Below are 27,556 nucleotides of genomic sequence, written 5' to 3' on the forward strand. Positions count from 1 at the left end.
AACGGCCCCTCAACCGTCTCGTCTCGTCTTCGACAAGAGTGTCCTCTCTCGGATCAAGGCTCGCCTCGTTTCATACGCAAACTCAGCCGGTGCTGCAGGTGCTTTGCAGTAATATTTCTCTTTCTGTATTTATTATACATCGAAGCCTTGTGTAAAGCAATCATCCGAAGCCTTCTCTCGACTCCCTCTCTGTGCGAATAACTATTCACTCCTTGCTCCCCATGGCCAGCCACATTATCGGAAACCGCAACAGCACTCCGGAAGCCTCTAAATCGAGCCTTCGTCCTCCTTCCTCGTCTCGGAACCTAGGATCGCACCAACTACGAGCCTCCGCCGATATGTCGGGCTTTCCGTCCCCTCTCTCTTCCCGAAGCATCCGCCCGGCGTCGGAAGTGTATTATAATCATCAGCAATCTCAGACCCCCAACAACGCGGAGGATCCCTTGGATCGTGCGGCCCAGCAGTGGCTTGCCGATATCGATCAGTACGAAACTACACTGGAGGAAATGGCCGCTGCTACGTTGGACCAGGACTTCAAGGATGAACTGAGCGCCATCGAACAATGGTTCCGCGTGCTCAGCGAAGCGGAAAGAACGGCTGCGTTGTATGCTCTGCTCCAGCAGACCACGCAGGTGCAGATCCGTTTCTTCATTCAAGTCCTCCAGCAGATGTCCAAGAGCCATCCGATGTCGGGATTATTATCTCCGGCTAACTTTGGCGAAAAGGGTACGTAAACCACACGGAGGCCCATTTGTTTTCATTTAATTTGTAAATGAAAGAAAAGAAAAAAAGAGCATCACTAACGCTACGTGTCAAACAGACGCCATGTCTAATCGGCTGAATGATGCCATGGCCAAGTTGAATGTGGACAGTTCTCGCAACTCGCTTGGACGACCTCCTCCATCTCCCGGTGCCAAGCGTAATTCGGGACTTGACTCCTCTACGATCAATGCCATGTTCCCTGATGCGGCTGCCGCGATTGCCAAGAAGAAGGCCGAGTTCACCCAGCAGACCGGCAACGCCCCTCCTTCTAACCGCAACAGCGCCGTTTTTGGCGACCGGACTTCTTTCGTTGCCCCTACCATCTCTGCTCCCGATAACAACACGGATAACTTGGGTCAGGCCCCCGTGTCTCCGTGGGCCCAGCGAGGTGCCGAACCTCAGCCCCCGATTGCTCGGCCCAAGTCGTCCTCCGGTCAGCAGCCCATGGGACAGTTCAGTCAGGCCTCCAGCCTGCGTTCTCCCTTGCCGCAGACCGCCACCATCCCCGCTCCAGACATCGACGCGCCGTTGCTGTCCCCGTACAACGTTGGAAATGCCAGCTGGGCTTCCATGACCAACACACCGATGACGGCCACGTTTGGACAACAGGCGCAGCAGCAGCCTCAGCAACCGAACACGCAGGCCGACATGGTGGCGAATGCCACTGCGATGAAACTGGCCGCGTTGTCGACCGTGAACAACCGCATCGCGTTGGACGATGCTCGCAAATACCGCCGTGCCCGCTCCAACGATGGGCAGGGCAAAAACTCTAACGCCAACCCCCACCTGTCCCAAGGCGGCCTTGCCAGCCCTGGTCTCCCGGGCCCGAATCATCTCGTTGCAGGCCAGCTTCTCAACCCTCAGCAACTGGCCGCTTTGCAGGCACAGCAGCAGGCCGCGATGGCCGGCCGACGTTCGCGTCCCACCTCCCCCGGCATCGCCATGCAAGGTGGCTCGTTGGGACCGATGGGATTCACGTCTCCGCAGAACAACGGATTCTTGGCGGCCTATGATCCCAACAATCCTTTGATGGGCAACGGATTAGGTACCCTCGGTATGGGACAGTTTGGACTTGGCGGTCACGAAGGCTATCTCTCGGACCACTCGGAGGTCACCCGGGGTCGATCCCCGCGTGGGCGCCGTGGCAGCTCCAAGCCGCCAGAGGACCCGACGGACCCCAGCCTGCTGAAGGATATTCCTAGCTGGCTGCGGTCTCTCCGTCTACACAAGTACACGGAGAACCTGAAGGACCTGAAATGGACCGATTTGATTGAGTTGGATGACAAGGCACTGGAGGAGCGTGGAGTCAACGCTCTTGGTGCCAGGAACAAGATGCTCAAGGTAAGTGACGACTTTGAACACACAGAACGGGCGGACCGACTCATGCTAACTATGTATTTCATAGGTCTTCGAGCAGGTCAGAGACGCCAAGACCGATGGCAAGCTGGACAACATTGCATAATAGGGGTACTCAACCTCTATCATGTTTTCGTTTCCTACAGCAGCAAAAAATAGATTGAGATTGGGCAAAAGTGGCAGGATCCGATTTGTTCTCCTATCAAAACAAAAGCCAGACGTCCTCATTTACGGATTTATCGGGAGGAGAGGTTTTATTCATTAATCGATTCGCAAACTTGGTTTGGCCACCTACATTTGGATGAATAACTGACCCTTTGTTTTCATTATCCACTTTTTGTGTATGTATCTGTCTGATTTTTTCCCCTTCTTTTTCTTCCAGATGTGTACTGCACCGGAAGCTCGCCTTCCCGACCAGCTCCATCTGTCTCTTCATGTTCTTTTTTTTTTTTTTTTCCATTTTACACGTTCTTTTCTCTTCTCTTGGTCTTGGCCATCTGCAGATTTGGGAGACCCGGTTGTGTCTCAAATGATTGTGATGTCAAGGTAAACGGTTTATGACGACGGATTGATGGATTGAAAGTCTTCTGGATGGATGTTAATGCTGAGTACATTATGGATTAATTGATGAATGATCCCGACTAGGGAGTACAATATGTTTTTTTTTTCTATGTTGACCTTTTCGTCGTCTGATGTGTTTGAACATCTTCACTGTCCAATGTAAGGCTTGAGAGTGTTGGTCCCTGTCTTGATGTAGTGATTGTGTAACATAGGTAGCGTAAACCATGATCACGTGCATGTTTGCCACTTCTGTCCCGGTTGCCTCAGGCAATAAGGTACTCCAGGAGCATGCAACATCAGGATTATATTATTCGTCCTGGTGGCCACATCCTCGTATAAACCCCATGGTCTAGTTTCTCACAAACATTGTACGTCCTCTTTAAATCAAGAGTGATCGTGTTTGTCGAATGAGGGTTCCGAATGTTGATTACCGGAAAATATATATATGACCATATCTGCTTCGGTAAAGATATAAAATTTAGGTATCTAAACGGACGAAACAATATCAAACAGTTTATTAATGTACATAACGATGAGTAGGAATGCGATATGAATAAGCCCTCTCACGGTATATATATCGTAGCATACAGACTTAGGTGTACGCTACGGCGGCTGACCAAACTCCCACGCCAGAGTGACAGACAGGCCCGACGGCGGATAAAAATAAGGTTTCAGGTATCTACATAGGTAGGTATGAATGATAACGAAACAACAACCCGAATGAACCTCACTGCATCTTCCGCGGGTCTTCCTCCGCGTACATATCAGAGTCATCGAAGAAGACAGCCGACTGTCGTCTCATTTCCTGGAAGATATTGCTGGAGGTGTGACGATGGGTGTCAAGACGGGACGAGTCGCGAGAAGAAGCGACCGACGAGGCTGGATCGGCGCTGGAATGGTCATGGTCCGAGACGTCGAAGACGAACGGTTGCACGTCGTCTTTGTAATAGTCGGAGTTGTCTCCCTCCTGGTCTTCGTTGAGAGAGCCATCGAGGCGCGAGGTGATATTGTCGATGGGACGACGGCGGCGACGGAGAGGAGACATGATACGGCCTGCTCCGCCGGCGGGAGCGAATTCCTTGAGGCCGGCGGTGATGGCCGTTTCGATCTTGAGACGGTTCTTGACGAACTGGATCTTTGGGAAGGCGCTGAGTTGGCCGACGCGGAGCATGCGGGCTAGACGATCAGGGCTGGGGTCTGATAGGATGTAGTAGAAGTCGGAAGGGATGGTCTTGGGCCAGATGGTGACGGTGCCGCTGAACTTTTGGAGCCAGATCTCGCTCCAGTCTTGGCCCAGTGGTCGAGGAAGGAGTTCGAGGTGGCGGAGGACTCGAAGCCATTTGTTCATGTCTAGTTTGATGTATTGCTCGATAGCTGATCCGAGGAATCCTCCACGCCAGCCACGACCCTTGCGATGAGTGACGGGCCGACCGACCGTTCCTCGAGAGTTGAAGAAGAAGAGATTGATATGGGGGTTGACCTGATAGGCGCGTTAGCAACGAGGGTAGAGACGAATTGGGGTTCACGGCTCACCTGCGAGACGATGGTAAAGTTGACATTGAAATGCAAATTCAGGGCCTTGATGGGTATATCCGTCCGCAAGCTGCCGTCTTTCCATTTGTGTCCAAACGAGTAAGGAGCGAGTGTGCCATCGCGCTTCTTCGTCATGAGGACGACGGGGTTCAAAATGCCGGGAACTGCCGCAGACGCAAGCATGGCGCTCCATATGACACAATCGGGGGAGGTAAGATAGTTTGCTAGAATAGTAGGCGAATGAGGGTCGGATGGCACACACGAGACGTTCAGGATACGTCCCGTGCGCTCGTAGGCTTCGCGAAACGTGGTCGAACCTCTGCAAAACCAGCTACCCTCACGAGCCCAGTCGACGGCATCGAATCGGGCGCCTGTCCGCCACCAACGCCAGATCCACGTCGTGAACCCCTCATGACAAGCCCTTATGCGATGAGCCAAGGCGGGCACAAGCAGCTCTTTCAGCTCCTCGTCGGTCCTAGTGGCCACCAGGGCGGCAACGAGAGCTCCTCCCGAGGTCCCGGTGATGATCTGAGGCAAAACACCGTTATCCAAAAGCGCCCTGACAACGCCAAAATGATAATATGCAAAAGTAGCACCCCCTGACAAGCAGAGGGCCGTCCGTCCAAAATTGGTATCCAAATGTCTAAAATGATGAAACTTGTCTTCGCTGCTGATTCGCTTATTGTCTGCAACCAAATCAATGCACGTCTTCACTTCGTCAATGTATTCTTGGACCAGGTCCTTGGTCCCCGAGTAGGACTCGCTGTATAGTCGCGGGTTCTCGACGCCGGCGAAGTTGTTCTTGACGCACGCCTCCAACAGCGCGCACAACTCCTCCACTGCGGCCGTCTCGTTCGAACCAGAACCGTCCTGCTTGCGCTCTTGTTCAACCAGACTTCTCACGCTCTTCAGTTGCGTCACCAGTTTGTTTATCGTCAGATGGTCGTAGTATGCATATTCGTCTATCTCCTTCCACGCCTGGTTCCCGAGATGATCATCGAGGGCTTGTGCAGCGTTCAACCAATCGCCGTAGTTTGTCTGCGCCGACAGCTGCCGGCGAAGCGACTCCCGCTTGCCCCTCCATGACACCCACTGTTCGTATAGGAAGATGTACAAGCGGGTCAAGGTGTAGCCGAACCCCAGAAAGATGATCCAGCCAAACACGATGAAGAGGAATGGCCACTTGAGCACCGTATAGAGCACGCCTTCCCGCGTCTCATCCTTGCTTCGTCTGGGCTTGCCCCGGCGGCCTCTACTCTTCCGCACGCGTTGGTAGATGGGACGCCAGTCGTTGAGCGCGACCAGCGGGTCGGCTTCGTTGCCATTCAGCGCATTCTCGAATTGCCGCAGGTCGTCGGGGTCGATGAACTGACGGTCATAATCCGGCAGAGAGCTGGGATCATAGATGTCACCCTTTGCAGACCGGTCCGCCGATGTCATTGTTGGGAATCATTCATGATGAGAGGAAAGTCTAGGGGAATCGGAGGTTGGACGACAGGGAAGAGAAGGGGATCCGCTGCCAGGCAATGATGAAATGACATCGACGTCAGAAAAGCCACACCGCCCCAACGACCGCCACTTTTCCCACCGGAATTGCAGCCGACCCCCTGTGGCTTGGCGGCTCGAGCGGCTGAGGTAATCCGAACACCGCCACCCAGGCGACAAGGCGACAAGGCCACCAGGCCACCCAAGGGCTTGGGAGGCCTTGGCGCACATGACTGCCAAGCCGCTAGCCTCATCTGGGAATGCCAGAAGGCAACCCCGCCTTTCACTGAAACGGTCCGAGATAAAAGAATCATGGGTCTTGTCCGACATGACTTTCATCTCCCCCTTTCCTCGACCGGACTTTTTATTCTTGGGTGTTCGGATTTCTTTTTCAAGGGGGTAAAACCGGTTGACTGTTTCATCGTCCATCCCTTTTTCCATCTCCCGTCTCGACTGCTAACAAAGATTCTCACACACTCCCACCCCTCCCCACCTGCATCAGAGTGGCCAGGTCGGGTCGAATCAGACCATACTGCATGACTTTTGCATATCGGCTGTGGTCTATCACATTGCTAATGCTTTCAGAGTTTTCTTTCGGTCTCTCATCTGCACCCGGTACGGATTCTGAGCAAATCCCCCTTTCAGTACCACCCACCCACCCACACAAACACACTTTCCCTCGCCTCTCCGTCAATCCGATCGGGTGTGATACCATCTGCTTCCAAGCGATAACCTGAATGGTCCGTGGGATTGATAGATCGACATTGCAGAGGAAGAAGCTTGCACATCCTTGCCCGGATGACCCATGATCATCGGACACAGTTACGAGATGGAGGGCATTACATAAGAGCCAGATGATGTACCTACCGTAGTCACATACGCGTCGCTTAAAAATCCGGGGAGCATGGGAATGTGTATTGTGCACGCACACACGGGATCAGCCGGGAGTCCCTGTACGGGATGTCTGTCTGTTGACTGTCCATGAGTGGGATCTAATATATCCAGCTCCGTAAGCAGGATTCCTCCGTACGCATGAACATGTTATTCACCGTTACTACTCTAGTCACGGCATCCGATGACCGGCCTATTTCTGAGAAGATGACCTGCACATCGGACGCATGTATGTACACCGTATGTGTGTACGTACGTACCTCCGAAACACATTTGTACAGGGTCCTCCTGTACTTTAGACCAGGGCTGATCCTTCAGAACACAAGTCCAGTCTGGGACGTGGGAGATTTCCGCCCACCACCCGGAACGAGAGCCGTCTCACGCAGCAGGCACCTGGCGACATTAGCGGGCCACACCTCAATTCTCCTGAGATTAATACAGTAGTCTGTACGACCTCTCACGGAGATGATAAAGGCTGAGCCGACGAACAGGGGAGGATGATTGGAAGGATCGTGACCGCGCCCAAGCCTCTTATAGTATCAAGCATTGCGGGGTAGAACGAAGTCGCCATATAATCCGTGCAATCACCCGGATAGAAGGGTTACATCCAGCATCCCTTTCCAACGCCCAGGATTCGGATAGTTTGGCCGGCGGTCGACTAGCCAGTGTACACCGTACTGAGTACATGCAGACGGGCGCTGGAATCACTCTAGAATACCTCGTGGTATCTGGTGATACTTGGTAAATTGGCAGGATCCACACCAATGCGAGTATCTACTCACTCGTAGAGGGGGCTGGGAATAGACAGACAGAAGCGACAGATGATTTGCAGCTCCGAAATCGATAGTCGCCAGCTGGTCTTTGCGCCCATCAATCGGCGTTCTTGGGGTCATCCAGGACTAATAGACCTCCTGCATCGCTAGTGTATTACCTGGAACTATGGATTGGATTTAGCTCGAATCCTGTCAAGCACCTCATCATGCCACAACCTTGAGAGAGAAAAAGAAAAGAAAGAACGCAACAAAGAAACCAACTGACCTGTGCGACCGATCGAAGACGTGCCTTTTCCCGAGGATACTTCGTCGAAAAAAAACATCATATTCCCTGACCATGGTTCAACTTCAATCTGTAACTGATAGCCAAGCCAAACCGACGGAAGGGGAAATGTAAATGACGAGCCAGGAGGCGAATTTTGCCTTTTTGTTTGCGCGATAGCCGCTCGTTTCATCATGCGGCCGAAACCTTGGGACCGTTAACGTTCAACCAAACTTTGCTCATCAATGTTATCTACCACTGAACTGCCTCAGAGGGTTTGTTGATTGAGCTGATAGGGTTCCCGAACCAGAGCCACACATATGAGCTAGCGAACTTGTGATCCTCTTTGAGAGAATACTCGACTCGAACACACTCCAACACTCGAACACTGAGAATCACTGGCTGAAACGGCAATTCCTACCCCAACTTCTGATCTCAGCCGGCCCATTCTTGACTTCTTGACTGCTTCCACATTCTGTCGGTTGCATGACGATCGGTGAATTGACTTGGTCCGTGGGCTATCGGAGGCTTGGCAGTTTTCGTTTTGCCTCAGCAATCTACGTCTGTATTTCGTAATTCCTGGGAACTACCCTATAGATACTGAAATGACCTACTGTATGTGGACGGTGGACGGTGGACACAGCAACTACAGCATCCTCCGTAAGTATACGGATAGCAGTGAACACAAATTCAACACCTGCTGATCGCAGTTGACCGCAGTGGAGCCAGTTTTGCTTTTCCCGTTTTCCCATTTAGTTCTCGCCTCGAATGTTTAGCAAACGGAAAAACAGAAAAAAAAAGTCGTCAGATCCCCAAGTTCCACCGATCCACTTTTCTCGGCTTTCTCTGGCCGAGTTCGCATCGGCTTCTCTCCGTCGCAAGTAGCAACCAACAAAACTACGGTGTACGAAGAGTCAACCAATTCTTACATCATTTACCTATCTACCTTACCATGACAATCTTCGCCTCTTCGCCAACCGCCCTAGAAACGGTTCGCCCCCAGTCCCCATGTTAAGTTAGCTAGTTGGGAATGGGAAATTGACACACGGTAGTTACTGTTAGACCGTGAACACCCGCACTAAGTCGTAGATCAGATGTCATAGACGGGTTATCATGCGCATCACAGATGCCATCATTGATCATTTTCCGAATGGAGGGTCTATTGTATCTAACTACCTACACAGGACACGGTATAGTCCCGTAGGTAGGAAATACATCTTATGTACATATTAGTACACAATACATACATACATACATTCCTCCCAGCAGCATTAATTCCATGCTTACTGGTTCACCTCCCACTAGGTAACTAGATAATTAGATTCCCAACAACCTTTTCGCCAAGATCCCTCCTACTTTCCTCCCTTTCTTGTCTTCCCAACCCCCGCCGTCGTGGCGTGAGACAACCGGGTGCCGAGATTGCACAAAAAACAGGAACCTCGCGGGTGGAGGTTAGGGATAGGCCTACCTACCTATCTAGGTATTCGTAGGTTGTTCTCCAAGGTTTGCATACGGTGTACGGAGTACAGCCATGGGGCAGATGGGATTGGATAGGAGGGGTTTGGGTTTAGTTTTCTATTTTCTTGGTTTTAGTTGTTGCTCCCCTTGCGTCGTTCACTCACTCGGTAATCTATCTACACTGTATGTAAAAAGGAAAGGAAATTAGGTCCGTTAACTATCTGCCAAGGTAGAAGATTCGAGTCGGTATCCAGGACAAGTATCTACTGTACATGTACATCTACTCCTGACATGAGGAATGCGCGTGGAGATCGAGAACCAGACCATGCATCTCCATCTTGCTTGAGATCGGGGTTGTTTGTTATTGGGACCGTTGGAATCTACGGTACAGAGAGGGTTCCAGGTTATGACTCAAGTCCAGGGGTGTCTAGACTTCCTAGTTGTCGGTCTGGTAACCCCTCTCCTACGTAGGTAGCGGTTGAATGAGGGGCAAAAGATGGTGAAGAAAAATGAGAGAATGAAGAGTTGAGTGTTCCGTGGCGGCAATGTTCCGAAAACAAGACAAAATTTAAAATAAAAAGAAATTAAATGGAAAAAGACGAGGCAAGGGCCAGTACTCAACCGTACAGGATTATTTTGAACCCTCTCGTCTGGCCCTACGAACCTTACAAACGAACCAACGGCTGTGGGTTGGTGAATTATCAACGAGGCTTCGGTCACGCCTCATCGATGTACTGACCCATGGACGTCATTCACCCGCACTACGGGCCAATACCGTTAACCAGATCGAGGGCGCCCGGGCGATCACAAGAACGTGGGCCGCTGGACGGAGAGGAACGAAGGTCGGAGTAAACAGAAACCGTAGAAGAAAAAGGAAAAGGGTGGATTGGAACCATGGGTCGAATGACGTTAATATGTCTGAGGAGGGGGGGGGTCAAATGTGGTGTGATGATTTGATGTGAATCCTCGCGATGGGGCAGGAAAGCGGTGTGACTCGACCTTGGATTTTTTGACGGCGGGAGAGGCAAAGGCGGGTAAGTCAGGATTTTTCCCTACTCCGGTACGATGTGAGGCTTTTCCCGGAGGTCGGATGGAGATGGAGATGGATATCGCAGGTTGACCATGAGTCAAGGTGTTCGTTGATGACACGATCACCTTTTCGTTCCAACCACTACCTTACTCCGTACGGTGTACACCGTCAGTCCGTCACATACTCCGTAGGCTGAGGTCATTTGATACCACAGCGACGAGAAACTAAGAATTTAGGGCCTCCACTTGAGCCTCCAAACACTGTCCAAGGTCAGTGCGAGAGAGAGCATGTTCGACGTCGAATGTCAAGCTTCCATCTGATTGACGGATGGGCGATTGATAATGGTAGATTCGTACGACCCCGGCATCGGACAGAGGACGGCTGGAGGTTTCTTCCGAGTTTCACGATCAGCGCACTGATACTTCGCTGAATAACTAGGGAGTTGCACGATGCAGAAACGGATCGTTTCCCCTAATTAAATCGAAGCGCCTACTGTATGTATGGTCTTTTTGTCCGTTTGGATCGGAGGGTCTAAACACTTCTAACCAGAAGATACCTCCTTCGGTAACATCCATTTCCTCTTGCCCTTCCCCTTTCTTTTCTTTTTCTGCTCCAGTTCTTATTTTACCACGCATCTTTCTAGAGTGTCTACAGTAAAGCGTCATGCAGGCGGCCAGGACGGAGTGGTGATTGGATCGAGGTGCATGGACTTGAATGTCCGCCTGGGCGCTATCAGCTGCACGCTAGCGACCACCTCCCAATCAGCACCGGCAGTGATAGGAAGGGATCCACCCTTGGCGCCGTAAAAAAAAGGCGGGGCCAGCGCAAGATAGCCCGCCCAGTCTAGCACGGGTCATCCACGGGCGGTGCTGGCGCTGTTGCTCATTCCGTTTCCCCCCCTCCAAGAACAACTGGAAATACAAAATAATAGAAAATCTTTTCACCTGCATCGTGTGGCTCCCGACTAAAACATTTTGGCTGCTGGTGATCAGCTCGTCTGCCGTCATGGTGGAGGTATCCTACTGACCATCTCCTCTCGTATGAGAGCGAGAGATGGTGTTCATTCGCTTTTAAACTATTACTATTATTATTATTGCATAATACCTAAGGATTGAAGTCCGGTCAAGGGTCGGCGATCGGGATACCCGCTCTCGAGGGACTCGGAAACTTTGGCTCCACTTTTCTTTTCTTCCTCTTTTCTTGCCTGTTTTTTTATTCCTCTAACCTGTCTTGAGCCGAAGAATGCCACTTTCTGGGCAAAAGCATTGTTTTGATATGCCAATCCGGCTGGGGAGAGCTGAAACCGACAGATACTTGTAGGTATGTTCGACGAGGGACGAATGACCTGGATGACCCATTTCTCATTGCTCAAATATTCGTCAATCTCCCTTAGAGTTTTCTGGAGTAGGAGGTTTATCACTTGTTCTCCAATGGTTCAGTGCATGCCGATAAGAGCGTCGTACGGACGGCAGGAGGGATGAGTCGGTCGACGAACTAAATCTAAACGAGCGTTTCCAAGCGGTTGCCACCATCATTTTCCAATAGGACTTGTTCATTGTCTGTCCGTACGGACGGAGTACTTGGTAGCATTACTGAGTACTCCGGTGTAGATGGAGTTTTGGGAGGCAGTCCGGAGTATGGGGAAGGCGTGTTTCTCTTTTTCTTTGATTGGTTTCATTCATTATTCATATCAACATTCAAACATGAAAGACAAAGGTGAAAATCAAATAGAAAAAAAGAAATAAAAAAAAAATGTACCGTGGTACCCGCTGTGGTATGGTACCGTACGTGATGCATGTACGTACTTCGACGACGCCCGGTGCAGCGGCTCTCCGACCAACAGAACGCGATAACAGGGAGCCATACTATTCCGCTGGATTATATTAGACGATAATAATAATCATAGCTTATTAGTATAATAGTATTGCCTGCCGCCGCTTCTTCCTTTTCTTCCCCTTCTCGCTTTATCTCTCTGAATCCTATTCTGTCGATTTTATCTCAATTTACTTTTACATCGGTTGCCTGGTACTTTTATTTCCGAGGCAGAGAGAAACTTTTCTGATAGATTTCTTTTCTTGCTTTTTCCCCCTGTCCTTTTTTTTTTTTTTTTTTCTCTCTACTCCGGGCCCTGTCATTGCTGCTGACGCCCCCCCTAAGCCCCTCCTCTCAGCTGATTGATCCAGTGCACATCCTTATCCACCCTTCCTCTTCTCCCCCCCATCACGTACCACCTCTAGTTTGGCTAGACTAGATTGTGGTGCTTGCATATTAGCTCTGCCGGGCCCTGTCTTTTTCTATCCCATCTCATCCCATCTTTTTTTCCCTCCCCCCTTTGGGTGATTCCTGCTTCAACTCCTCGCCATCCTCCTCAGCTGTGTCCAGGCGACAAGCTCATCAATTCTTATCGACATAAATAAAAAGAGAGCCTTTCGGTCTTCAGCTCTCTCCATAGGTAAGGACTTGCATTGCCGTCGTCGAACTTCTCGAGCATTGCCGTTCACATCCTACGTTCACTCACCTACCCCCTTTTTTCTATCCCCTCAGATATTTTTCCATCAATTCCATTCCTTGATTTCTCTCCTGCCCTTAGTTGCGTTATGCTTTTGCGATAGAATACTGTAGCGTTGCACCTTGTTGCACTTCCAAGCCCAGAGCTCCTGAACGTTTCCGAATTGTTACTGATTGTTTGGAGGGTTGTCCTCCGCCTTAACCGACCAGGCTCCTGCGATTCGATCTCTCTCTGTTGTCAACCAGCAAAGATGTCGGCTCCTGTCGCCAACACTTCCAGTAGTTGTTGAGCGTTCCTCTTCAGAGTTCGCCCGACCGCATCATCTGTCGCGTGGGGCGAAGCATTATCCGTAATGGAGAAGCTGAACACTGAAGATGGACAGCTCTTCGTCAAGGTATGTGGGGTCTTTTGACCTTTACTTTTTTTTTCTCCGACGTCTCCAACCGAGCACCTCGCGCTAACGTCCGGTCGCTATCATAGAATCTCGCTAGTTTTGTTCGAACGCATGAAAAGGCCCTCGCGAATGCCCTTCAACTGAAGCGGCAACCCGCCAAAAATGCACAATCTACACATTCCTCGTCGAGCTCGGCCGCGAGCTCGACATCCACCGGCTTAGCGGCTGCCCTGTCCTTCGGGGCATTGAAGTTCGCGTCGCAGAGCATCAAGCCTGCTAAACTCACCCTTACCCCCCATCACCTCTTCTACCTCCTCTCCCGCTTCGAGGACCTTTCCATATCCGTGGGCCCCATGAGTGTAAGACTGGAGAATATCCACACAGACGTGTCCCAATCCTATGTCTCTTTCTTGAACAAGCCTCAGCGGTCCCGGGGTGATCGAGACTCGATTCACTCGGTATCAAGTGTCCGTAGTGTCATGTCTGGTATGAGTGCCATCTGGTCGTCCTTCGGCCTTGGACCCAAGGATACTGTCTCTAAATCAGAAAAGGCCAAAGCCGCCCTAGAAGCGGATACTAAATACCTCTACTCTGCCTTCACAAAGATCCCCTGTCTCCGTTTAGCCCCGGACCGTCGTGCCCGCTTGATCCGCGGATATGAAGAGTTCCCCTTCGACACCGCTGTCCCTCTCCACGCCTTTAAAAACCTGAGTGCCCTGGAGATCATCGACATAGACTATCGCTCGTTCTTTGGCTGGGACCGCCTCTCGGAGCAACTCCTCACCCTGACCGTCAAGAGGGCCAACATCGATGACCCGGCCGATCTGCTCACGCGCATTGTGTTGGACGACATCGATAAACGTCGGCATCGGTCTTCCAAGAATCAGCCTTCCCCCGTGCTCGGATGGACCGGAAATGCCAACCCCCAGCCACTGAACAGGCCCGAGCTCTCCAGTTCGCTTTCCGCCCCTGGATCCCCGGTCAACGATACGGCCTTCGGCACCAGCACAAGTCCCCAGGCCACGTCCATGATCCGAGTGGGGTCCGAAGGGGCCAAGGTTCGCACCCGAACGGGAAGCATCTCTCCGTCTCGCCCAACCAGCTCCAAACACTCCGTCTATCGCCATACCCGAGGAACTTCTTCGCGCATCAGGCGCACCGGCTCCGGTAGTTCCAACTCCAGCGAGAACTCGGGTTACCGCAACGGCAGCTCTTCCAACCTCCCCTCTGGCGCCCTCCCACCTTCGAAATGGCGCTTCCTTCGTCACTTGGGTCTCCCGGACAACTCTTTGACCTCGATCTCCGCTGCCGGGTTGGCCCCCGTTGCCAACACGCTCCACTCGCTTGACCTGTCGACCAACCTCTTCACTGAGGTCCCCGACAGTCTCGCCACCCTTGTTGCGCTGAGAGCGCTGAACCTGTCGCATTGCATGATTGAATCCCTCCACTCCATCTCCCGCAACCCCCTTCCCGCCATTACTGCTTTGAACCTTCGCGGCAACCGACTTCGCTCGCTGGCAGGCATCGAGCGGCTGCTTTCCTTGGAACGATTGGACCTGCGTGACAACAACCTCTCCGATCCCACCGAGATTGCCCGACTTACCAGCCTCCCTGAGATACGGGAGATCTGGGTGTCCGGCAATCCCTTCGTGAAGACACACTCGGGTTACCGCGTGGTGATCTTCAACCTGTTCCGTCGCACCCCTGGCTACTCGGAAGATATCATCATCGATAGTTCCGGTCCGGGGTATACCGAGCGAAAGCAGCTGGTCGAGCGCGCTGCCGAGCCCGAAGGTGCACCCGTAATACGGTCCACAGCAGCGGATCGCTCAGCCGTCGTCAGCAAGCCATCTAACAACACCGTCGTGCAGAGCATCCCGGTCGTCGCGGCCGGCGAGGAGCAGGTCGAGGAGCAGTTGCCATCGACCCAAAGCACCGAGCAGGGGTTGGTGACCACTAATCGGCGCAAGAAGGGTTATCGTCGGCGCATTGCCGATCAACCTGGAGGACACCCTTTCACCAATGGTAATGAGGACCCAGGTGCAGTCGTGCCTTCTATCCTTTCCGTTCAGCATTTTCAATTACCCGTTGATCCGTTTGTCTCGCCGTCCACCGACCGTCAATGGAAATCTGATGGTGGAGCCCAGAACAGGCCCCGTGACACCGCCAGTCCCGACAAGGTCGACCTGGCTCACGACTATCCCGCGGTCCGCCTGAACGAAACCTTGGCTCTGCAGCGCGCCTTGCAAGGAGTGGACTGGAAGGCGGATGGGGAGCTCTGCACGCGACAGTTGGACGCCTTGAAGCAAGAAGTCGGCAACAGTTGGCTGTTGTCTATGCTGAGAGAGCGCGCTTGGGAGTCCCCGCACCGAGATATCGCGGTCCCTCGCACGGGTGCCGATCTCGGTGATTCGTCCATCATCCCTGCCGACGCACTGACTCGGGCTAGCACCCAACCTATCCTAACCGGGGGCCACACTCTGGGCTAGGCATGTCGTCTCGAACCTTTGAATTCAGGAAACCCGAACAAACAAGAATAATCGAACAAAAAATTATAAATGAAAAAAAAAAAAAAAAAAAGAGAGTGGAACAGAGACGACACGTACAACACACCATATCTTGCATTCCTATGGAAACAAAAGTTGAGAGCAATCCGATGCTTTGCGTGGCCGTCCACCACTTTCCGGTGATTGGCGAATCTTGCATCATGTCCTGTGAATTTTCCGCCTTCTATATACGACCTCACCTCACCCCCATCATCGACCCCCCGCGTTTTCCAGTTTGACTGACCGAACCGATTGCATTGTCCTGGGCGTTATATGAATGAAGTTTACGACAACGGCGGGCCGGATGTATGAACCGATTTGAGTGATACGATCGCACGACCCGCACTATATACATCATACAGTCTGCATCCAACCGACATCCGGCTGGACCATACCATGGGAGGCATTATTTGAAGAGAGTGATTTGCTCTAGACCGCTTGTATTGTATTTGGGGAACGGGGTCATTAGGTGTTTGTGCGGCGTTTTGCATGATTTTCTTTCCGATTATCTCTCACCACTTTGATGACTTGACTGAGTTTTCTTTCGGGCGGCGTTCATTGAACCGTATTTTCCGGCCGCCTTTATCTTCTTCTTCTTCTTCTTCTTCTCATTCCTCTTTACTTGTCATGCCTTTAATGATGATTGTCAGCAAGCCATTGATCGAATCTTTGATAGTTCATTTTGACGGATGTATATTGTTTTCATCTTATCTTTTTCTATTATTTATTTTCTTAGGATGATCTTATCTTCTTTTTTTCGGAGCATAATGCATGAGACCAGATATGAAAATGCAGCGATGTTGACTGAACCACGGGTCGATTGGCGGTCGTAAAGGAATTGTGTCATGGACTCGGCGATAGGCTGTGGCGCTGCTCTCGGACGCCCGAGATCGTCGGTTTGCGGTGATCGTAGATTGGGTCGTCACGTAGGGGGGAGGGGCAATTGAGATTCCAGACTGATATTGTAGATGAAAGGGACAGACTGAGAGAACATAATATATGCCTGCGACGAAAGATATAAGCACGAGATCATAGGTATACTCCGGAAGGAAGAAGGAAGACTAAGTATAGATCGCGATCCCAACGAGATGGAGCCCCGGTGCCGCCCGGGAGGGGACCAATCAGCACGCGGCAACGCCACCCCAAACACAGGTCTGCCTCAGGCCGGCAATGTGTCTGCCTGAATCTGCCTGAATCTGCCCGAGGACTCAGGCAGACACCGTCACTCTCAGTCCTTCTCTGCGCTCTGTTGCTCTCTCTCTCTCTCTCTTCTCCCCTTCTCTTTCTCTTCTTCTCCCCTTCCTCTCCTTTGATTGCTCCATCCTGGTCTATCTCGCCATCGCTTTTTTCTGTCCAAGACCTGTTCGATCGCTTTCGTTCCCACTGTTGGCCCCTCGGATTGAAGTCGCTTTCGATTTTTCTTTCCCTTGCTCCTTGTTCGGTTGTTCGCAAAAAGTGAGTCGCAAAAAATAACCGGGAAAAAAAAACACTAAGAGAGAAGAGATCGCAAGTCCCTTGATTGCCGACCAAAGCAAGTCTCTTTCTTCGCTCGCTTTTCTCTCTCCCTTCCTTCCACCTTCCCCCCTCACGCCACCAAACTTCTTGTCGCTGTTCTTGTGTTCTCATCAAGCTGTGATCTTTTTAGACTCAACTTTTTTTTTTTTTTTTTCTTATCGTCAATCCCGTCGCGGTTGTCCTGTCGCCTAGTGTATTTTCCTTTGCTTTTTTTTTCTTCGCTTTCTATTTTTCCCCCTTCTTTTTTCCTCAACCCGACCCGGCCTGCAACGCCATCAACGTCGCTTTGAGAGGTTTTTCTTTGGGTCCGCCGGTGCCGCATCACGTCCTTCCCAACGCGCGTATTCCACAATCCAAGGGAGAAGCCATTCATCTTCACGTCGTCGGGCATAGCGTCTAGATCCCTCCATCTTTAAAGGCCATTTGGCCTATCTCCGCCTTTCCATCTCGGTTTTCTTTTACTTTCCGTTTGGTAAGCGCACCGCCCCTCTCTCCCTCTCTCCCTATCGCCTGTCCATCGCCGACCCTCAGGGAAAAAAAAAAAGAGAAAAGGGGATCAGAAAAATAACAAACTCCCCGAGCGCATCCATCACGCGTGTTAAGCGCCTGCAACCTCCGTTTACATCCTCCCTTGGGACTGTTTCGAATTTTTACTCGACCTCTGCTAACCAGGTCTTTTGTTATGACAGTCCATAGACGCCGCGTCATCAGTAGTTTCGAAACGCTTCACCAGCTGCCCGTCTCCGTTCCTCTTTCCTTTCGTCGCTTAACGCCTGTGTTCTATACTTCCTTCTCGTTTTTCTTTTTTCCTTTTTCCCGGTTCGGTTTTTCGTTCGAGCCAACACATCATGGCTGATCAGGAAGTGGATTTGGATTCGATCATCGATAGACTTTTGGAGGTGAGGGGCAGTCGTCCTGGAAAGCAGGTCCAACTGTTAGAGTCGGAGATTCGCTATCTCTGCACGAAGGCCCGTGAAATCTTCATCTCTCAGCCCATCCTGCTGGAGCTGGAAGCGCCCATCAAGGTAAATACTGCAATTTCTTTTCCTTGAGGGGGAAATCCCGGCAATGCCCGGGGAGGAGGCAATGGCAGTGTTTTATTTCGCGAACTAACCCGAACGTTTCTGACGGACAGATTTGCGGTGATATTCACGGCCAATACTATGATCTACTCCGCCTATTCGAGTACGGTGGCTTCCCCCCGGAGGCTAACTACCTGTTCCTCGGAGATTACGTCGACCGTGGCAAGCAGTCGCTCGAGACCATCTGCCTTCTGCTAGCCTACAAGATCAAATACCCCGAGAACTTCTTTGTCCTGCGTGGCAACCACGAGTGCGCGTCTATCAACCGTATCTACGGCTTCTACGACGAGTGCAAGCGGAGGTACAACATCAAGCTGTGGAAGACCTTCACCGACTGCTTCAACTGCCTACCCATTGCCGCCATCATCGACGAGAAGATCTTCACCATGCACGGTGGTCTTAGCCCCGACTTGAACTCGATGGAGCAGATCCGTCGGGTCATGCGTCCTACCGATGTAAGTTCCTCGTTTATTCGCTCTTATCTCTCCTTGATTTGGGATCAAGCGACCCTGCTGCGTTGGTCGCGGCGAGATCCTCTTCGGCGAGGGAAATGTTCTTTGTTTTCCGCGGGGCTCCGAGCAGCTCGAGTGTTGACTTGCTGACCAATCTAGATCCCCGACTGCGGTCTCCTCTGTGACCTTCTCTGGTCCGATCCCGACAAAGATATCACCGGGTGGAGCGAGAACGATCGTGGTGTGTCGTTTACATTCGGGCCCGATGTCGTTTCCCGATTCCTACAGAAACACGACATGGACTTAATATGTCGCGCTCACCAAGTCGTCGAGGACGGTTACGAGTTCTTCTCGAAGCGACAACTAGTCACGCTTTTCAGTGCGCCCAACTACTGCGGTGAATTCGACAACGCTGGCGCCATGATGAGCGTAGATGAGAGTCTATTGTGTTCGTTCCAGGTATGTTGCACAGATCTAATATTATGCTGTCACTGGCTAACGTGACTCCTTCAGATCTTGAAACCAGCAGAGAAGAAACAAAAGTACGTTTACGGGGGCATGAGCTCAGGCAGACCCATCACTCCTCCGCGAAAGCAAAAGAAGAAGTAAGGAATCATACGAGCTTTTCCATGTGCAGCAGGTTCGGGCGGAGATAAACACGTCATAAATCCAATCCAACTTTCGCCATAACACGAGAGATCGAAAAACGCCCACTCCCACCCTCCCCGACGACATCGATGGCTTTATGCGATAGACGAATCGGCAACCGCAATTACATATGAGGAAAAAATCTTGACTTTTTTTTCGAAGAACCCGCCCGCGACCTTTTTCTATTTTCCTATACGCCATGAAATGCAGAATCGGTCCTATCTTTGATTTACTCTCCCCGAATACCAATCAATTTTTGTTTTCAGCCAAAGGATTCTCGACTGTCATAGTGTTTGTTTTTTGCGCTGAAAGGTGTTTTTTCCTAACAATCTCTCTTCGGAAGGGTACTTTTTTTTTCTCGCCTGTCAGTAGGGAATTGGTGTTCTTTCTTCTTTCCCCCCTTTATATTCTTTTCTACTTTCGCCTTGTTTATTTTCCCTTATTTTTTCTTTTTCTTTCTCCCTCCCCATCGTCAATTTTTCTCATTAACCAACCGCGTGTTGTCTAAATTTTTTGACAGAGGAAGGGGAAGCGACGGGCTGCATCTGGTGTTTACTTCTCCGTTTGTCTTTTTTTCTCTTTTTCCTGATTCCTTTTTGAGAGAGATCTTTCTGTGAGTGTAATGCCAACAAATAAGCAACGACATTGTCTATGTCTTTTGAAACTACTCTCCTCTTGCAACTTAATTCGCGCATATGAATAGGTAGATACGTTCTTTGAGCTGAGCTACTTGGTCATCCACATAGGATCTGGGTCTAGAATTAGATCTGATTCGCTTGTTGTTTGGCTTGAATCTGGATCTAGATATGGATGTGGATGTGGATGTGGAAATGAATGTGGATTCGATTCCATGCTTATCTTTGGATTTGGATATATACATGAATCCGAAGTCCTAGGAAACCAAGTCTATTTGACCTTTATGGTGAGTTGACTATTGCTGGAGTGAAATGAGTAAAGTGAAGTGAAAGTGAAAGTGAAACACCTCTATGTGTGTATGTGTGTATGTATGTATGTACAACGAACCTGCTTTCTCTAGGGTAGGTTGTCTTTGTCCATTCATTCTCCTTTGTTTGGACATAGTTTGTACATACGATAAGTATATGGGGTGGATTGTCTTAATATGTGTGTTATGTATGCTAATTTAAGGTCTAGATAAATAGAAACGATTATTCTATAACCATTACGTAGATAGATAGATAGGTAGATTCAATCCATCCAGTAAACAATTTAAGGTCTAGATAAATAGAGGAAACAAACAGGTATATAATAAAGTTGATTGAGATAAGCTAGATCGAGAGATAAACGGACAATATGGGACGGTAGACAGATAGGCAGATAGGCAGACAGGTACGAAACAATAAGGCAAGATAGGATGACAAGGTGGGGTAGCAAGTAGTCAGTCGGTAAGAATGATAAATCGATCAGTTCAATCAGTGAATGAATACTTCAGTCGCAAGCAGACAGACAAACAAACAGATCAGACATTCATTACCGCGATGTTACCGCATGGTAGTTGTAGATGAACGTGTAGATTGTAGATTGGTAGCTAGCAATTAAAGTCATGCATGAGCTATGACGGAGCTAGCTGGACATGACGGATTGCGCTGGGTATGAGACAGAGGATATGATGTGGAGATGACCAGAAGTAGTAGTGTGGTGGTTGTTAACAGTGTGTGAAGAGGGGGGTGTGGTAGGTATCGAGATAAGACAGAAGAATCAGTCAAGTATGCCACCCTCAAGTCCTGGTCGACAGGGCAAAGCTAGACTCGACTCCACGCGCTTATACTCGATTTAAACGTATTGCGACAACCATCTGATACCCTCGCCGTATCCTGTTTCACTCATTAGCATATGAACTCAAACAACCCAAGCAGCAAGGAAAGCAGCGAAACTCACCCTGTCTCATGACAACACTGCACATGAACACCTCGATAGGTCGGATTCCTTCCAAAGGAACCTTGCCCTTACCCGTGGTCTGGTACAGACCCAGCTGGTGTCTCAGTTCGTCCTCGCTGACCGCATCGGGGTGATCGATCTTGTTACCCAGGACCAGGAAGGGCACCTTGGCCAGCTCCTCCATGGCAAGCAGAGCGTCGAGCTCGGCCTTGGACTCGGGGAAACGCTCGTGGTCCTTGGCGTCGACGAGGAAGACGATACCGCTGACTTCGGGGAAGTAATCCTTCCAGAGACGACGGGCTAATTGGGAGATATCGGCGTTAGACGAGGTCAGGAAGAAGTCGGTCGAGGCTGCTTACCCTGCTGGTGACCACCCAGATCGAAGGTCGTGAAACGGTTGTTGCCAATCGCAAGTTCTTCCGATGCTAGTGAGTCCATCCGTTAGTTCATATGTTCCCTTCTGCGCAAGATCCATCCATCCAATCCATCCATATCATGCCAATTCTAGTTGTGGTCTCGGTGGGTAGGTCTTGGGAAAACGTACTCGGATGGGCGGTAGGCTGGAGAAGCGCAACCCGGTCGTTCTAGAAGTATCCCGTCAGCATTCAAGTCCATTGCAGTAATCGCTTATTCTGTCCATATGCATCCAGCGGCCACGATATTGTAGGTCCATCCCTCCCTAGCTCCGTCCCAGACTGACCGCCCCTGTCTAATTGCGGTCGAACGACAACTCATCCAATTCCAGATATCATAGACCGCCACGAAGCAAACGACAGAAGAAGACAGAAAAAGCTCACCTTCAACATATGCAGGAGGGTAGTTTTTCCAGCGTTGTCCAGACCGAGGAAGAGAAGCTTGGCATGCTTATTGAGCAGGCCAAGGGAGGCCAGCATGTCATAGACTAATCACAGAGAAGACGAAGTCAGTACCATTCGACCAGAAACAAATGACACAAATAATATAAAAACTGCAAAAGGGGTAAAGCAAAGAAAGAAAGTCCCACAAGGACAGCCCCGACGATCTCCTCGAAAAAAAGCGACCGAGGACGATCGGGGAAGAGAAACCAAACCAAATCAACGCCACGGGAACTACTCTACTTACACCAGTTGATGATCCACATGGTGGAGAAGAGCGAAGAAATTCAGACCTCAGAAATGGAAAAGGGCTCGACAGGACGCTGAGAAACGTGCAAGAGGGAGTAAAAAAAAGCGCGGTGGGAAGAAGGGGAGATAAGACGGCGAGGAGGAAGAAGTTGTTGCGGTGGCCCGACATGGTTGACGTTGGACTTTCGCTTGTCTGCACGCTTAGCCGAGCGCTAAAGCCACCTCACGCAACTCCTAACCGCCGGAGATCTTCGGCGGCAAATCGTCACGTTCCATACTATCGTCACTGAGACTTCAGATTCCAATAAGTTCTACATCTTTGTAGATCCTACTTCAAGTCACAGAATTAATTGAATGTTTGCATTAACGGCTCCAAGGCCTGTCATGGAACCTATCTACATCTCAACAACCAAAGGGGTATACTCCATTTGAACCACCCTCCATGCAAGAAAAGACAACCCAACCCAGGCAATGGTCAAAACCTTCCAAAGACAGTCACCTCTCTCATCACCGAGCTGAGAGAATGCTCCGTAACAAATATGTATAGCGAAGAAAAAAGAAAGACAAGAAAAGCGATCGCCCAGTAAATGCAGACAGATGCCCTCCAAGAAGAACAGAAGAAAAGAAAAGAAAAGACCATGGGACACGTTAAATAAAAAAACAATAAGAATGTAAGGCCGGTGCATAGCGAATGATCACGCAGAAGCCTGTACACCATTTTTCGACTCCAGGTCTGTTCAATGGAGCGAATGACCGATAACCAATATTCAATATTTACAAGAAAGACACAAATCCCCTTTTCGATCCAATCGGAAAGAAAGTAGAGAACCTAAACGGATAGGACGAGCTGAGCGTTTTCTCCAACGCCGTAAGCCCGGCACCTCTCAGCAACTGCGAGGCCAAGGTCCTTCATCCGTTCGGCTCCTTTTCCGGGGAGTGGCCGTCGCCGCTCCATCTGCTCTTTGGCAGCTTTGCGGCAGTGTTGACGCCAGAACTTCTCTTTGCGTTTCTGGCGCTTTTTCTCGAGACCCTCGACAATGTCGATGGGACCACGAGTGTGGATTTCACGCGTACGTGAAGAATCGCGCTCCGACGAGTCTCCAAGGGAGGCAACGCCGGGCCACTTGTGAGATTTGTCGAGGCTGGTGAAGAAGGGGTTGGGAGTCCGAGGCAGTGATTTGGTACGGGTCATGTGCGGCCGTTGCACCAATTCACTGATGTTGAGACCCTGAGGACGGGAGTTGGGGACTCCCTCGGCCGGCGACCGATCACCCTTGGTGGGAGACTTCAGCTTCATCGGGGGAGGCGGGGACCGCAGACGACGGGGGGAAAGGCGACCAGTACGGCGAGGCGGGGGCGAAACCATCCGCTTCGGAGAGCCACGAGGAGAAGGCTTGCGAGCTTGCTCCAGGCCGGCTCTCCCGCGCGGGGCCTCGTCGACGATGATAGACTCCGCGAGGTCATCTTCCTCATCCTCCTCATCTTCCTCCTCCGGGTCCGAGGTCGGGAAGCTGGGGTCGATATCCTGAGGGATGAGGATCTGCTTGGAGAGACGACGCTGCTCCATGCAGGACTTGTAGGCAGCCTCCAGCGGACGGTCTTCATCGAAGGTTCCGCAAACGAAGTCCGTGCTGTCGGGGAGGTGAGGGGTGCTGGGACGCATCTTCGGGATCTTGGTTGGACGGCTGCCACCCTGCACGGAGAGAGCGGGAGGCCACCTCCGGTGTTTGTTGTCGTCGTTCAACGAGTCAAAGGACGTGTTCGAGTCCCGACGAGTGAAGGCGGGACGAGGGATATCCAAAGTCTGAGGGCTGGTGGCGGCGGTCGTCGTGGCGGGCGCCCAGAATTCGTACTCCGAGCCGTCACTTTCATCCGAGTCGGCGAAACCAGCTTCGTTGTCAGACTCGTTTCCATCATCAGACGAGAGATCGTGGATAGTGGAATCGCCATCGTCGTCCTCATCGTCATCCTCATCGTCGTCCTCGTCTTCATCCTCGTCGTCCAGGGCCTCCGCCTCGGCTTCCTCTCCCAGCTTCCGGATGGCAATCTCCTTCTTCATGCAGTCATTCAGAGTGATCTTCTCTTTGTAGTCGGCAGACTTGGTGACCCATTCGTCATCCTCCTCGACGGAACTGGCAAATTCGTGGAAGCGAGTAGCCTCGGACTCCTCGAACTTGCCGAGTCCGCTGGTCGGGACACCTCTGCGGTCGGGCGAGGGATTCGTCTCTTGCTGCTGAGGGATGACGATCTTCAACGGCGTCTTGTTTTCAGGAGAAGCCTTGCGGGCGACAGGAGCGGGGGATCCACGAGGGCGGGGCTTGACGGCTGCCGCACGAGCAGGAGAACGTTCCCGGCGAGTCTCTGGGGCCCGAGCCGGGCACACGAAGGTGAGGACCGTCTTCCGCTTGACGGGCTCGGTCGAGGGGGTGGTAGAGGTGTTTTCCGAGTTCTTCGCGGCGGGACGCTGCGGGGTGGTAGGCTGGACCTTCTGCTCCTCGGCTTTGCGTCCGCAAGCAAAGCTGATGCATCTCTTGCGGCCCAGGTTCGCCTCCACCGCCGATTCACCTTGTCCGCCGGACTTCTTCTCCTTGTTGTCTGCCATGGGGGCGGGTCTGTCGTTCAGTTGGGACGGCATGGGGGGACTCGAGGTGTTGGACAAAGACGGGCTGGTGAGGCCTCCGTCGCTCGTCAATTCGGCCGTCGAGATGCCACTGATGTTGGAGTAGTGGTAGGAACGGTAGAAGGTGTGTTCGGACGGTTCTTGTTCCGAGGGGCTCAGGACGGGGCTGCTTTTGAGGGCACGGGTGAGGAGCGATTCCTTTTGTTCCGTCATGGGGGACTTGACGCGGACGACGTCCTCGTCAACGTTGATCGGAGCGGAGCTCAGGAACCGGTGATCGGGGGGTTCATCGACGTCCTCAGCCAAGTCGGCGTCCTGCTGGACCGGCTTGTTGGACTGGTGGGGCGAGAGTAGCATCTTCAAAAGGTTGTGTATGGAGGCAAATGGTCGGTCACCACCACGCAAGTGAGCCATTCCTTCACGATTAATAACTAGTGAGGATTCGGATAAGAGGGAATTGAGGAAACGAGAAAATAAGAAGTCAAGAAGAGGGTAGGTCCCAAGTTATAGGTAAAGTGAAGAGAAAAGGTCGAGGGAGTATGACTCGAGCGAGGTCAAGTGGCGGTTGGTGAGAAATTAGGAATTATACAACACGAAGGATAGAATCTCATCGATCAAATATCAGACAAGAAGATGCAGTCTCTCAACATCGATCAAGTAGAACCAGATCGACCCAGCGGGGTGGAAGAAGAGGGTGTCCCGTGAAGGACGAAGATTGTCATGATATACAACACATAGCGGGAGGTATGTGAGGAGGGTAAAAGGAAAAGTAGGGGGAGGACAAGAGCGTCAAGTATGCCGCCAAGACTTGGGGTTTACGCCTTCTTCAAAGAATGGCAGCTCAAAGAGCGCCAGAAGAAGACGCGTCGAGAGAGGCTCCAGGAGGCAATGCGTTGGCAATGCTGGGTGGGATTCAGATCGAGCGAGAGAGCGAGAGCGAGAGAGAGGAAGAGGGAAAGAGAAGAAGAAATGTTCCCAAAGTAAGTATCGGAGAATAAAAAAGAAAGAAAAAAAAAAAGAAATAAGAAGGGGAGGGGAGTAAAAAAAGGTAATTAAAAAAAAAAAAAGAAAAGAAAAGGAAAAAGAAAAAAGAGGGCAAAAAAGAATAATGATTTGGATGGGGGGTGGTCTAGCGTCGGTATAGTAAGTACGCCGTACGAGAGAGAAGGTGGGAGGGAAAAGGGAAAAAGAAAAGAGAAAAATCAATGCAGGGTAAATTCAAGTGAGATGGGGCGCGGGAGAGCAGCGCCAGGTTTGGGTTGGTTGGGGGGTTGGTCAGTGGTCACTTGTTCAGGAGTGGTTGCCACACTGTCAACGACAGGGCAGAGAAAATTGAAATCGAAAAATAAAAAAAATAAAAAATCTGATCTTCTCTTGGGCTTCTTTTTCTTCTGCAGCCGGACTAGGAGACGCTCGGTCCAACCAACCCCGCCAAGCCCCGACCCACCGCATCGTTTTTTCTCGCCAAAATTGATGCACGCTTCGGTTCCTGCGGCTACCATACGTGACTCGATTACTGTATTGTAGTATTCGGTATTGTTCATTGCCAGCAGGGAAGCCTTTCCTGCCAGTTCAAAATAGAAACAAGGAGGCAGACAGCATAACAAAGAAATTCATGACATGCTGCGGGTTGACCGGGAGAGAGTTAACTCTGACGAAACCCAAGGTAAGGTATCTTCTGAGTAGTACTCCGTAAGGTATCTGACAAGGATAACGGGCTGTTTCACTCGGTAAAGTTGGTACCGAGAGTTGTCGAGATCACTATGAGGCATTTTGTAGCAGCACCCCCGACGGCGGTAAGTTCGAGCGGTAGCCCTGAGATGAGTAATGGTGGATGTAACCAACTGAACCGACTTGTTAGAGCTGGTTCTTACTAACCTCATTAATCATGGAAATAACTTACTGTCAGTATTCAGTCATGGTTGAACTGATTGGAATCAGTAGTACGATAGACACTGACATGTAATATCCTCCGGTCAATTCGACAGTTCCGTACTACCTAATCTCACCACGATAATGAGAAGCAGACGTTGTGCCACCGGCCTAAACGTCAGGCCGGTGAACACTAACAATGAACGGAGAGAAAGCGACCCCCACGAGGCCGGGCGGCATGAAGCGGCCAGCGGGCAGCCCGGTGTGTCACCACGTGACCTCGACGGACGGCAAACCATGCCGAAGCCTTTCGTGTATTATTTTGTATCGAGTATTATGTATTATGTATCATTCATATTGTGTGTTCCCTAGTGTAGATTGTAGAACCATCAAAGGTACTCCATTCTGCCCCGTAATGGCAGCACCATCCCATAATTACATACTTTAGTTTCTTTAGTTAATTAGAGACTTTTAAGGGGGTTATAGTATACGGAGTACAGAGTACTAATTCATAACTACTCCGGTAACTGGTAAGAGTAAGTCCTAACTAAAGGCTAAGCCAAGTCAACCTTCTCCAATTCCCTCCGTCACTAGTCCAAAAGCGTCGGAAAGCGTAGACCACTCAACCAGGAACGACTAACGAGCCTCGCGATGGAGACAAACTAACTTGCTAGTAACTAGAACCAGAAATGATTCAAGCCGTCACGACCGGCGCTGTGCGCGCTTCATTTTCATGATTTGGGGTTGGGGTTTGCGAACTAGAACTGAGTTTAGGGGGAACTTTCGCGTGCCAATTGCCCCTTTTCTC

At 51.0% G+C, this 27,556-nt stretch overlaps 6 protein-coding genes across 6 annotated transcripts; 3 read left to right on the forward strand and 3 right to left on the reverse strand.

The window, feature by feature from the left end:
* Positions 1 to 221: 221 nt before the first annotated feature.
* Positions 222 to 2,224, forward strand: VTS1 (RNA-binding protein VTS1; the record flags this gene model as incomplete). Its single annotated transcript, XM_046081947.1, has 3 exons — positions 222 to 726; positions 821 to 2,103; positions 2,168 to 2,224. The coding sequence occupies 3 exons, from the start codon at positions 222 to 224 to the stop codon at positions 2,222 to 2,224; spliced, it is 1,845 nt and encodes a 614-aa protein (XP_045937904.1).
* A 1,182-nt stretch (positions 2,225 to 3,406) lies between these two features.
* On the reverse strand, positions 3,407 to 5,652 carry LDX57_000300 (patatin-like phospholipase domain-containing protein; the record flags this gene model as incomplete). The annotated part of the gene is made up of 2 exons (XM_046081948.1): positions 3,407 to 4,159; positions 4,213 to 5,652. 2 exons carry the CDS (start codon positions 5,650 to 5,652, stop codon positions 3,407 to 3,409), a joined length of 2,193 nt encoding a protein of 730 aa, XP_045937905.1.
* A 7,320-nt stretch (positions 5,653 to 12,972) lies between these two features.
* On the forward strand, positions 12,973 to 15,503 carry LDX57_000301 (leucine-rich repeat domain-containing protein; the record flags this gene model as incomplete). Its single annotated transcript, XM_046081949.1, has 2 exons — positions 12,973 to 13,014; positions 13,101 to 15,503. 2 exons carry the CDS (start codon positions 12,973 to 12,975, stop codon positions 15,501 to 15,503), a joined length of 2,445 nt encoding a protein of 814 aa, XP_045937906.1.
* Positions 15,504 to 17,923: 2,420 nt separating this feature from the next.
* On the forward strand, positions 17,924 to 19,218 carry glcA (type 1 serine/threonine-protein phosphatase catalytic subunit GLC7; the record flags this gene model as incomplete). Its single annotated transcript, XM_046081950.1, has 4 exons — positions 17,924 to 18,100; positions 18,211 to 18,612; positions 18,769 to 19,068; positions 19,123 to 19,218. 4 exons carry the CDS (start codon positions 17,924 to 17,926, stop codon positions 19,216 to 19,218), a joined length of 975 nt encoding a protein of 324 aa, XP_045937907.1.
* Positions 19,219 to 21,048: 1,830 nt separating this feature from the next.
* sar1 (Arf family GTPase SAR1) lies at positions 21,049 to 22,273 on the reverse strand (the record flags this gene model as incomplete). Its single annotated transcript, XM_046081951.1, has 6 exons — positions 21,049 to 21,089; positions 21,154 to 21,453; positions 21,513 to 21,578; positions 21,698 to 21,737; positions 21,951 to 22,054; positions 22,255 to 22,273. 6 exons carry the CDS (start codon positions 22,271 to 22,273, stop codon positions 21,049 to 21,051), a joined length of 570 nt encoding a protein of 189 aa, XP_045937908.1.
* Positions 22,274 to 23,085: 812 nt separating this feature from the next.
* LDX57_000304 (DUF2457 domain-containing protein) lies at positions 23,086 to 25,233 on the reverse strand (the record flags this gene model as incomplete). Its single annotated transcript, XM_046081952.1, has 1 exon — positions 23,086 to 25,233. One exon carries the CDS (start codon positions 25,231 to 25,233, stop codon positions 23,086 to 23,088), a length of 2,148 nt encoding a protein of 715 aa, XP_045937909.1.
* Between the last annotated feature and the right edge of the window lie 2,323 nt (positions 25,234 to 27,556).

Source organism: Aspergillus melleus (assembly GCF_016097325.1).
Source record: "Aspergillus melleus strain CBS 546.65 chromosome Unknown contig1, whole genome shotgun sequence".
NCBI classification, from domain to species: domain Eukaryota; kingdom Fungi; phylum Ascomycota; class Eurotiomycetes; order Eurotiales; family Aspergillaceae; genus Aspergillus; species Aspergillus melleus.